At 41.4% G+C, this 12,257-nt stretch overlaps 1 protein-coding gene across 2 annotated transcripts; it reads left to right on the top strand.

Moving 5' to 3' along the window:
* The first annotated feature begins 832 nt into the window (after window positions 1-832).
* Window positions 833-10,016, top strand: LOC115656555 (ovomucoid-like). 2 transcript variants are annotated; one of them, XM_030573373.1, is made up of 9 exons: window positions 833-918; window positions 2,002-2,027; window positions 4,660-4,787; window positions 5,288-5,336; window positions 6,094-6,221; window positions 7,821-7,869; window positions 8,868-8,995; window positions 9,409-9,460; window positions 9,979-10,016. In XM_030573373.1, the coding sequence occupies exons 1-9, from the start codon at window positions 861-863 to the stop codon at window positions 9,985-9,987; spliced, it is 627 nt and encodes a 208-aa protein (XP_030429233.1). In that variant the 5' UTR covers window positions 833-860; the 3' UTR covers window positions 9,988-10,016. The 2 variants fall into 2 exon arrangements, with proteins under 2 accessions (XP_030429233.1, XP_030429234.1); XM_030573374.1 differs by lacking the exons at window positions 4,660-4,787; window positions 5,288-5,336 and adding exons at window positions 3,110-3,243; window positions 3,788-3,839.
* Window positions 10,017-12,257: the final 2,241 nt, after the last annotated feature.

Below are 12,257 nucleotides of genomic sequence, written 5' to 3'. Positions count from 1 at the left end.
ATATAGAGAGAGATTTAATCAGGAAAATAATATAACCTCTGAGGTAAGTGAATCTGGGCAGTGATACTTAGGGAGGCAAGAACCTGAGAACTGCTTAGACAGGATCCATCATTTTCCTCATCTGTTCTATTTGTCATCACTTTAACAGCTGCAGCATCCATGGGTATGTCAATGCTGAATATCTTGAAATAGTGCCAGATAGACAAGGATCAGGTCCTGTACGACTATAAATCAACAGCAACATGTTGAATTGAACCTGGAGCAACTGAATGTTTCAAAGGGGGATTAATTCTGAGCTATGAAAGAAAGGTAACAGTCATCTTGGAAACTGGGGGTTGAAGCTGAACAGTCCATTTTAAGAGATTTGGAGTATGCTAGGAGATACACAGCTATCAGCCAATACATGCTGCATTTCTACAGCGCTGTTGTAGGGGTGTGAAGGAACCTAAAGGGTTTCTGCAACAATGCAAAGACAGTTTACAGAGTGGTTTATGGGGCCGATAATGAAGATTTCCACAAAAACCTGTACATTATCAGACTCACTGTAGTCAGTAGTTTTTTTTTTTTTTTTTTTTTGGTCGTGCATCAACCCACAATGCTTATGAAAATGCAAAATTGTTTGGGACAAAAGATCAAGAGGGCAAAGGGGACGTTGAGAAAGAATGTATCATTCCAAGCACACTGGGACTTCCTCAAAAACAACTTGTTCTGGTATCCAGTATCATTGGTGGCTTTTGCATGTGATTTCCTAATCAGGATGGAGGTTCTGGCCTTGGGTATAAATATATGAGATCTCCCTCTGGGTGTACTGCATCTACTGAGCAGAGCAGAGCAACTAACCTAGACTGAGCATCTCCACCATGAAGACAGCTGGTGTCTTCATGTTCCTCACTCTGGTACTTTTATGTTGCTTCTCAGGTGAGTACTCTTTGCTGTAGCCTCTATAGAGCCATGTGTTTGCTGCTTCCTAGTCCTCTGGACTATTAAGGTCCATGATATTCTTGTTTTTATGAAGAATCCTGAGATCTAGTCTGTTTTGCTTGGACAGTAGACAATCCAGGGAACCATAAGAGTACAGGATAGTGTTAATGTCCTTTAACAAAATCTCCTCTCTCCCATGGTGCTGTGAAATGTACCATATGACAACTGGTTGCAATTAGAGATGGTGGTAAAACATTCAATATCAAAATATCAATGACGTTCAAAATTCCAAAAAACTTGGGGAAAAAATCAGCAAATTTTTGGGGGAAATTCCCCACCACCACCACCTTCATTTTTCAACCAACTATAGAGAAGATATACATTTTTCAAGTTATTGAATTTTCAATTTTTTAAAACATTTCTTATTAAGGCAAAGTTAAGATAAAATGTTAACATACTACATCATAAATTATTTATTAAGGATCAGGTTAATATTCAAATAACTTGGATACAGATGCCATATGTACAACTGGGACATCAAATTTGTGAAAGGAGTCATTCCAAAAAGAATTGAAATAATTTTGTAAGATGTTACTGAGAAGACTAAATATTAAGGACCTGCTTAACATCCAATGACTTCAATGGATTCCTAAGCATTAAGTTAACTTCCTGGCTTATAATTTTCCTGCCTTATTCCCACTCCTGTGCACGACACATCATGTAGAGCACTGGATCATGTAGAGCACTGGATCCAGGCGCTGAGAACTCTTAAATATGCCAATGACTGAAAAGATTTTTGAATAATCAGGCTTAATAGAAGAAAAAAAAATTCAAAAGTTTTAAGGTGCTATTAGTTACCCTGCATCTTCAATGGAGCAGAAGGCCTGAAAAATATATAGTAACATTAAGCAAATGATAAGCTCCTTATTATATTTTCAGATGGTGCAAAATACCACATATAGCCCATTTATTGCAGAAAAAGAGTTCAATGGACATTTTTCTTGAATTAATGCTTATAACTTGATTTCCGTCACAGGGATTTGTCTTATTGTACGTTGAGTATCCATATTTTTTCTCTAGGTGTTGCCAGTGAGTCTTCGAATCAGGTTAGTCCAGCTCTTCCTGTTTAGTAATTTTCACTTTCCCCTAATCATAGTTAGGAATTGCATTGTGGTCAACTTTTCCATGTTGGAAGAAACACTAAAACAAGTGGAAAGTGCTCAGATATTAGTGATGAGTGCAGTCTAGGATCCTACATCTAACAGAGTAGTGGACAGGGCTGGGTTAATCAAAAAGCAAAATGACCCCAGATATTATCATTATTGGTATTAGTTATTATATATTGGTATTGTGGTACTGATATTTCCAGCTGGGGGATAGGAATAGTTATTTTGGGGGTGGATTAAAAAGTTCACTTACTATAGGAAAGAGGATATCCCCATGTGTTTCATATGGTCAGTTACTAAGTTTACCACACTGATAGTCGATCGTTCCAAAATGACCAGCATTCCTAATATACCGCTAAAAGAATTAACAATAACAGTTATCATCATTCATTCATCTATATGTCTAGAAAATTATATATTTACAGTTGCAGAATGATTGTAGTGCTTTTCCAGAACCACCAAAGGGCAAAACCCTTCGCTGTACATAGTGTTTTTCCTTCCATATGCTTTGTTAACTACACAATACTTATAGAGCATCATGGAAATGCAACTCTCACTTGGGCAGAGAGTAGTTCCAAACTACAAAGCACAGTACACCAGAGGTAGGGAGGAGAGAAGTACTAGCAAAGACACATGGAAAAAATCTACTCTCACCTGTGTCACAACTGTTCTCCATATAAATGCCAGGGCTGCCTTTAGGGGGTAGCAAGCACAGCAGTTACTTGGGGCCCCATGCCAGAAGGGTCCCTGTGAAGCTACATTACTCAGACTTCAGTCCTGGCTGGCCGGACTCAGGGCCCTGGTCTTCAGCCCCATGCAGTCGGGCTTCGGCTTTCTGCCCTGGGCCCAAGCTAGTCTAATGCTGGTCCTGTTTGGTGGACCACCTGAAACCTGTTCATGGCTCCCCGTGGGGGCCCAGACTCCTGATTGAGAATCATTGCTCTAATACACCCCAAACGAATTAACAATAATAGTTATCATCATGTATTCATCTGTATGTCTGGAAAATTATATATTTATAGTTGCAGAATGATTGCAGTGCTTATCCAGAACCACCAAAGGGCCAAACCCTCCTCTGTAAGACAGAGTACAGGCCTGTCTGTGGCACCAATGGTGTGACATACAACAACAAATGTTTTTTGTGCCTCGCCAAATGGTGAGTAAATAGATCAATATTTTCTATTAGTAGTAGTTAGATCTACTACGGCAAATGATAGAGGAATGCTGAAAACAAAGTGTGGTCAGAGAAGATTAATATCAGGGGTAGGCAACCTATGGCACATGTGCCAAAGGAGGCACATGAGCTGATTTTCAATGGCACTCACACTGCCCAGGTCCTGGCCACCAGTCCAGGGGGGCTCTGCATTTTAATTTAATTTTAAATGAAGCTTTTTAAACATTTTGAAAACCTTATTTACTTTACATATAACAATAGTTTAGTTGTATATTATAGACTTATAGAAAGAGACCTTCTAAAAATGTTAACATGTATTACTGGCATGTGAAACCTTAAATTATAGTGAATAAATGAAGACTTGGCACACCACTTCTGAAAGTTTGCCGACCCCGGATTACTATGAATATATCTGTCTCAATCGCATATTATACATCCCATGTACTTCTGTGTAATTCCACAGTGATCTTATAAGATGTATAGCTGTGCAGGGACACTCATTTTGGACCTCTTTTTGTGTTTCAAGGCAAACTGGAGGCAGGCTTAGCCTACAACATGAGGAAGTTTGTATGAAAAAAGTAAAACCAAGTGTATTCTATTTTTCATTTACATAGTGTTTTTCCTTCCAAATGCTTTACTAACTACACGATATACATAGAGCATCATGGAAATGCAGCTCTCACTTGGGCAGAGAGTAGTTCCAAATTACATAGCACAGTACCCCAGATGTAGGGAGGGGAGAAGTACCAGCAAAGACACATGGAAAAATCCTACTCTTACAAAAAGTCATGGGATCTGTAATGCTGACTTAGAGGAGACAGAAACTTGGTATGCCAGATCTCATCACCCCCAACATAAACCCCACCACGCTCACTCCTTCCTGCCCCCACCTCTCCTCCACACACACATTGACTATAGGCAAGTGATTTGTCACCTTTGGAATAAAGAAGGGCTGATCTAACTGATAGTATTTCAGCCTCTGATTCCAGGCAAAAAGATGTATTTCAGGGTTTCAGTTTAGAACACAAAGCCATCCCCTCCTCCTGAAAGCAAAATATCTTCCAAATCCCAAGGCTGCCAACACATTAAAGAGGAGTAAACCAAGATGTTTATAAGAAGGAATTGTAAAACTCTATTAGTAGTATTCATGAAGTCTCTCTTCATATTCTTGTACTAATGAGAATGAAGTAAACAGTAAGTGAACTTTTTAATCCACCGCCAGAATAACTATTCGTGTATTCCAGCTGGAAATATCTTTACACTGTGAAGTCATTGACAGCAGTTGGCTCCAACCAGGTTCAGAGCTTCACTGTGTTATGGCACCAGATAAGGAGATGCTGTCCCTGCCCTGAAATGCTTCTAAATCTCCACTCAAATAACAACTTCTTTGTTTGGCAGATTGATTGCAGCAAATACCCACGAACAAAAGACCCACGCAAGATAGCCTGCCCACGGAACTTTGAACCTGTCTGTGGAACTGATGGTGTCACTTATAGCAATGAATGTGTGCTATGTGTAGCAATCTTGTAAGTTCTTGGAATAATGGAATCAATGGAAAGAGATGCTAAAGATAGTTCTCTTGTATAAGCATTTTCTTTAAGCAGGGATATATCAATGTCCTGAGGTAGCTGAGTAACTTCCATATTCTTTTGACCTCTCCTAGTTATCCCCCATATTCCCAGGACACCATACCTAATATGATCTACTATCATCTAGCTTATGGGTTTATCTTTATGTATGCACAAAATCACAAATCCCAAGAATGCAATGGGAATCCATGGCTGGTTAACATCAGATCCATGCTCACTTCCATCGGGATGATGATCCTCACACCCTCAGTAACTTCTGAGATTGTATCAAAAAGAGAATTTGATCGTTGCAAATCATCCCTCTGAAATATTCCATATGTTCTTAACTGTTTCTGTAATTTCATAGTGAATTTTGAAGAGTGTTACTCACCAGATATACAATTTTATTAATTCACTGACAATAATTGTCTTCTCTCTTTCAACTTTTCATCCTGTAGAAATGGGGCTACCATAGACCTGGCACATGAAGGAAAATGTAAGGAGAAGGTAGTGGCACATTTCTCTCTTTTTTTGGTTATCACTAAAATTTACACTTAGCGCAATCTAAACAGCGGTTACAAAAGTGAGATAATACTTGAGCCAAAGATACATGGAAAAATCCTACCCTTACAAAAAAGGCCTTGGGATCTGTAATTGTCACTTAGAGGAGACTGGACCTTGATTTTCCAGCTCTCATCACCCCCAATACAAACCTCACCTCCTCTCCCTCCTCTTCACACTACGCCACACCACAACACAACACACCACACACACATTAACTATGGGCAACTGATTTATCACTTTTGGAAGAAAGAACGGCTGATCTAACTGATAGTATTTCAGCCTCTGATTCCAGGCAAAAAGATATATTTCAGGATTTCAATTTAGAACACAAAGCCATCCCTTTCACCTGAAAGCAAAATATATTCCAACCCCAAGGCTGCCAACACATTAAAGGGGAGTAAACCAAGACGTGTATAAGAAGGAATTGTAAAACTTTATTAGTAGTATCCAGGTAGTCTCTCTTCCTATTCTTGTACTAATGAGAATAAAATAAACAGTAAGTGAACTATTTAATCCACCACCAGAATAAGTATTCTTATATCCCAGCTGGAAACATCAGTACACTGTGAAGTCATTGATAAAAGCTAACTCCAGCCAGGTTCAAGGCTTCACTGTCTTATGGCACCAGATAAGGAGATGCTGTCCCTGCCCTGAAATGCTTCTAAATCTCCACTCAAATAACAACTTCTTCATTTGGCAGATTGATTGCAGTAGATACCAACGAACAAAAGACCCACGCAAGATAGCCTGCCCACGGATCTATGCACCAGTCTGTGGAACTAATGGTGTCACTTATGACAATGAATGTCTGCTATGTGCAGAAATCTTGTAAGTCCTTGAATATTACTTTTGGAATAACTGAATCAATGGTAAGAGATCCTAAGAATTGTTTTCTTGTATAAACATTTTCTTTATACGGGGATATTTCAATGTCCTGAGGTAGCTGAGTCCCTGATTCACATCCATATTCTTTTGACCTCTTCTGGTTAACCTCTATGTCCCCAGGATGCCATAGCTAATATAATCCACTATCGCAGGGGTGGGCAAACTTTTTGGCCTGAGGGCCACATGTGGCTGGGGAAATTGCATGCAGGGCCATGAATGTAGGGCTAGGGCAGGGGGTTAGGGTGCAAGAGAGAGTGTATGGTGTGGGAGAGGACTCAGGGCAAGGGTTTGGGGGCTCAGGGCAGAGGGCTGAAGTGCAGGAGGGGTGTGGTGGGGGTCAGGGCAGAGAGATGGGGTGCAGGAAGAGTGTGGGATACAGCAGGGGGCTCAGGGCAGGGGGTTGGGATGCAGGAGGAGTGCGGGCTGTGGCAGGGGGCTCAGGGCAGGGGGTTGGGATGCAGGGTGCAGGAGGGGTTCGAGGTACGGGCTCTGGCTATGGCTCAGCGCTGCTTACTTTGAGTGGCTCTGGGGTGGCAGCAGCATGCAGCGGGGCTAAGGCAGGCTCCCTGCCTGCCTTGGCACCGTGTCGCTCCCAGAAGTGGCCAGCACCATGTCCCTGCCGCCCCTGGGGGATGGAGAAGCAGAAGGCTAAACATGCTGCCCTTGCCTGCAGGTACCTCCCCCACAGTTCCCATTGGTCGCAGTTCCCTGTTCCCAGCCAATGGGAGCTGTGGAGGGCGGTGCCTCCAGGCGAGGGCAGCGCGCAGAGCCCTCTGCCCCCTCCTGTCCCAGGGGCTGCAGGGAGGTGGTGCTGGCCAGTTCTGAGAGCAGCACAGAGCCAGGGCAGGAGTTTGCCCACCCCTGCACTATCCTCTAGCTCAGGGGTTCTCAGTCTTTTACTTTCTGAGTCCCCCTCTCCCCTCAACATGCTATAAAAACTCTATGGATCAGCTGTGCCAGAACTGGTTTTCTGCACACAAAAGCCAGGGCTGGCATTAGGGGGTAGCAAGCAGGGCAATTGCCCTGTGCCCCATACCACAGGGGGCCCTGTGAAACTAAGTTGGTCAGGGTTCAGCTTCAGCCCCAGGTGGCAGGTGTCCTGTGTGGTGGGGCTTTGACTTTCTGCCCAGGGTCCTAGTGAGTCTAATGCCAGTTAGGCTTGGTGGACACCCTAAAACCTCATCATGGTCCTCCAGGGGGCCCCAGACCCCCGGTTGATAACCACCACTTTAGCTAAAAGGTTTATCTTTATGTATGCACCAAACTACAAATCCCAGAACACAATGGGAATCCATGGTTGGATAACATCAGATCCATGCTGACTTCCATTGGGATGATGAGCCTCCACATTCCCTATAACTTGTGAGATTATACCAAAGAGAGAATTTGATCATTACAAATCATCCCTCTCAAATATTCCATATGTTCCTAACCATTTCTGTAATTTTATAGTGAATTTTGGAGATTTTTACTCACCAGGTAGACAATTTTATTATTCATTGACAATAATTGTCTTCTCTCTTTCAACTTTTCATCCTGTAGAAAGGGGGCTACCATACGCCTGGCACATAAAGGACAGTGTATGGTGAAGGTAATGGCACATTTTTATTAATTATCATTAAAATTGACGTGTCTCACAGTATAAATACTGGGTACAAAAATGTTGATAACACTTGATAGATGGGAAAATGCCACTCTTACAAAAAAGGGTTTGGGATCTGTAATGGTCACTTAGAGGAGATAGGAACTTGATTTTCCAGATCTCATGACCCCCAACACAAATCCCACCACCTCTCCTTCCTCCCTGCTCCCACCACCCTTCCGCACACAGATTAATTATAGGCAACTGATTTATCACCCTTGGAAGAAAGAAGGGCTGATCTAACTGATTATGCTTTTTTCAGTGAAGCAGATGGTGTTTCTTATGACAGCGAATATGGTGGTGCTTGGAAACCATGATGATTGGGGCATTTGAATGATTTATTATACATCAAAGAGATGGGTTGGAAGTATGTCCTGTGTGGTAAAAGGAAAGCTGGGGAGATATGAAACATGGGTTCTATTCCTATTTATGTCACAGACTTTCTGCGTGACCTTGGGAAGGTCTTAAAATCTCTCTGGCCCTGATTCTGCTTCATGAAGTGGCCAGTTCATGCTACAATGGCAGCATAATAGAGATTAAAGATCCCCACAGAGTACTCCTGTATAAATGTTTTCTCCACACCCTTCTACATTGTTGGGAGGTCTTATAATATCTGTAGCCCTGATTATACTTCATGACATGGTCCGTTTATGTCACAGTGGCAGCATAAGGGGGTTTAAAGAGCCTCTTTACTCCCATCTCAAAGTTTTCTCAGCATAGTATCATACTAAAGTAATAACTGTGCGTGCAGAAAAATAGGAATGGAGAATCTGACCCACTCTGACTTTTTTTCCCAATATGTAAAATGGCAATCAAATGAACTACTTCCTAGAGAAGCCTCATTGCTTAAAGAAAGGTGCTATGTTAGCTCAATAGAGTCTTACAACAGATGACTTATTACTCCCAACAATAAATGTGGTTAGAACGTTATATAACTACTTTTGCAGGATGATTGTGGTGGGTATCCAAAACCACAGAAGGGTAAACAGTTTGCCTGCCCATTGATTTACAGACCTGTCTGTGGGACAAATGGCATCACATATAGCAACAAATGTAACTTGTGTGCAGCAAGATGGTGAGTAAACTTGTAAAGAATTTCTTGTCTAAAAGTCATTGCACATTTGGTGCAGATAATGTGAGAAAGCAGTTCCCAATTATAATGATATTGGGAGACCAGGTGTTAGTGGGACAAAGCACTCTTTAATGTTTTTTCTATGAACACAGGGCAGGGTTTTCATTGAAAGATCTGACTAGGTCAAACCTGTCCTGCAGATGCCAAGGACTAAGAATATGATGGTTTCAAACTGGAAAAATTGGCAAAACATGCCAGTTAACTGATCAAGATATTAGAGAGGATTAATATGAATATGTCTGTCTCAGTCAAATGTCTTGTACTATACAGTCTATTTCCTTTATGTTTTTACATGTGACAATGAGATGTTTTACTTTGAAGAAATACACATTATGCTTAATTTTTCTCTCCTCAAGGAAAACTGGAATCAACATTGGCATAAAGCATGAAGGAAGATGTAACCGCAAGGTAAATCTACACGTATTATATTAGCACTATATTTGCTTTTCCTCCCAAAGACTTAACAAACTACAGTATGTACACATAACCCCAGTCATGCAGTCGTCACTGGGGTGGAGAGCCGCAATGAATTTGCACACAGCAAACTAACCAAGTAGTAGGGGTGGAAAATATTGACTGAGGAGATATGTAAAATCTTACTCTGACAAAAATTGTAATAAAATCTTAAATGTTCATGCAGAGGAAAGAGGACCATCTGCTGATTCTGAGAGACCTACGCATAGTAAATGGTGGAGGGGAACTAAATTTATCTACCATGCAAGAATGAAGGACTCGGTGGAATTTTATCTTGTGAAATCTGAATCAAATAGATAATGTTTAGATTAGAAGGAGTTTTGGAGAAGTTGCTCATACAAGACTGTTGCATTGAGATCATTATCTCAATTTTCCCCTTGTTCTAGTTAAGCTTTTCTATGTCACTCATCCTAACAACTCTAAATATTGTCTCTCTTTCTCTCTCTCTCTAGATCAACTAACGGAAGAATTGGCATAACATAGAAAATATTCTGCTTCAGTATAAATGATAAATTCTTATGATTGCTTTATGTAAAGATATAGTTATCATTTGTCCTGTCCATCCAGCACTCCTGATGACATTACCATCTTGAATTGGTGGTTCAATAAAGCAAACTTAGCAGAAATGTTTGCCTTTGTTCTTTTATCAGCACAAAACATTATGGGGTTGCTTGAGGGAATCATTGAATAAACAAGCTTTTCTCTTCATTCTCTATAAAATGAATAATCCAAAATTAAAAGAATCAATTTGATAATAAACGGGTTCTGGGATTGGATTCTAGGGGGGAGTCCACAGAAAACACACACAGTGGAGGACCTGAGTTAATATCAATCTTCCCCTGGAATCAATCCAGGGAGCTGCTGATCAAATAGTAATCCAGGCTGCACCCATACATTCACCTTTCCCTCCCCACCATCCCCTTAGATTGCTACATTTTCATCATTCCTTTTATGCTGGGTAAATGCTTTGAAGGTATGGACGGATTTCTGGTAACGCAAAGCTGTGCCTCCAAGATACATGCAACACTACTCATCCAAATTAACTTGCCAGCCATCCTTAAAGGTGAAGTGTGCATTGCATATGCTAAGGGGTATATTTTCATAATCCAAGATAAATTAGATCTGTTAAATTGTTGATGTCCTAAGCAAACATCTAAAGACCTAAAATTAAAATCTTAGCAAGATACTTTCCTGTTCTGTCACAATAGAACTTGTTAAAAATCTTTTATTTCCAACATAATGGTCTTAGATTTCAGTTTTTTTAACGTTTTGAATCTGCTTTATATAGTTCTTGTATTAAATTGCTGTGGAGGTGGTTTGGGAATGGAGTCGTTTGATTCTGAAATGAACGGTGCCAGGAACACATCAAAAGACATGACCAGGGATGAATGTAATATTAAATTCTTACTGGTACGGGGGCCGGCTCCAGCCCCCGGAAAGGGTGGGGCCTCGAGTGGAAGGGGCAGGGCTAGGGTGTCAACCTCCCCCAAATAGCCCATCCATGCTGCCTGGTCTCCGCCACCCAGAGCTCCGGAGGTGATTTAAAAGGGCCCAGGGCTCTGGCTGCTGCCGTGATAACGGCGGCCAGGAGCCCTGGACCCTTTTAAATCTCTGACCTAGGGCAGCTGCTGCTTTTGCGCTGCCCATTCCCCCCCCACCTCCCGCCAGTGGCTGGGTGGGGCAAAAGGGGCAATGATGTTAAAGTGCTGCGTACAGGCTCACACAGACCCATACCAGCCCACTTCCACCCCTAGAAATGACACCTCATTCCATGATGCTCTTATGCCTTTATAACAGCTGAGGGATTCCTGCACACAAACAACTTCAGTGATGGGAGACAGAGGTAGGACTAGTTGAAGATACAGTACTATGCAACCTCAATTCTCCAAATCTTATAGGAGGCCTGGAGTAAGTTTTGATAAGCAAGGTTGTGGATTTTTTATACCATTAGCAATTATATAGCTATTAGGAGATATGGAATTCTGAGTAACAGATGTTCAGAGACTCAAGAGTCTACAAAATATGCAGAACATATTCTAGATTTTACCCCATGCAAAGTTCTGACACTTCTATCCCTCCATAGTAATTAATACTAATTCCCTCATGGGACAGTCTCATTTATCATTAGCAAAGGAGCTGTCCCTTTCTTTAGGTCTATGTATTCTTCCAAGAAATGAGAAGTCAGAACATGTCAATCATAGGCAAGGGAGCTTCTGGTGAGTTTTTTCTGTAGACTCTCACTCTCACATATTAGTTACTTTGAATTTCTGGCAAGAAGCAAGGCATGCAAATTTTGTTTCCCAAGTAAAGTTCGGTTCTTGTTCTATGTCTTTCCACATACTCAATATCCTAATATCCAGACACTAGCTGTATCTGCGCTTGGGAGACAGTTAGCATGTATGCTATGCTGGTGCCATCTAGTGCTGCAACTAATGTTCTGTCAGCAGGTTCTACATTTTAAATTTCTACAGAACAGCAACAAAGAACAAATTTCTTTTTTCAGCAGTCTACCAGCTCCTCACTGCTGGTTTTCACTGTTCAAGGATGCAGATACCTCCAGTTCAGACCTTACATATCAGTGCTACTTCTGGGTTCATGGGAGCATTGTGAGTAGTGAGAGATTGTTTGTCTTCATGGGAGACTGCAGGTTCAACCACAAGTTTTCCTCTTAACCCACTCAGTAAGCAGGCCCCAACTCATCATTGTCATCAACTCATTTTGGCACCTACTC

Source organism: Gopherus evgoodei, chromosome 8 (assembly GCF_007399415.2).
Source record: "Gopherus evgoodei ecotype Sinaloan lineage chromosome 8, rGopEvg1_v1.p, whole genome shotgun sequence".
NCBI classification, from domain to species: Eukaryota; Metazoa; Chordata; order Testudines; family Testudinidae; genus Gopherus; species Gopherus evgoodei.
Note: the sequence above shows the minus strand (reverse complement) of the source record. Positions and strands in the feature narration are given on the sequence as shown.

What these genes read in the sequence shown, in the direction of transcription:
- LOC115656555 (XM_030573374.1), top strand. Translation starts at nt 861, where the DNA reads ATGAAGACAGCTGGTGTCTTCATGTTCCTCACTCTGGTACTTTTATGT. An exon ending in TTTTTGTGCCTCGCCAAATG is followed by an intron (nt 3,244 to 3,787) that starts GTGAGTAAATAG and finishes TTGTGTTTCAAG; the next exon opens with GCAAACTGGAGGCAGGCTTA. An exon ending in AACTTGTGTGCAGCAAGATG is followed by an intron (nt 8,996 to 9,408) that starts GTGAGTAAACTT and finishes TCTCTCCTCAAG; the next exon opens with GAAAACTGGAATCAACATTG.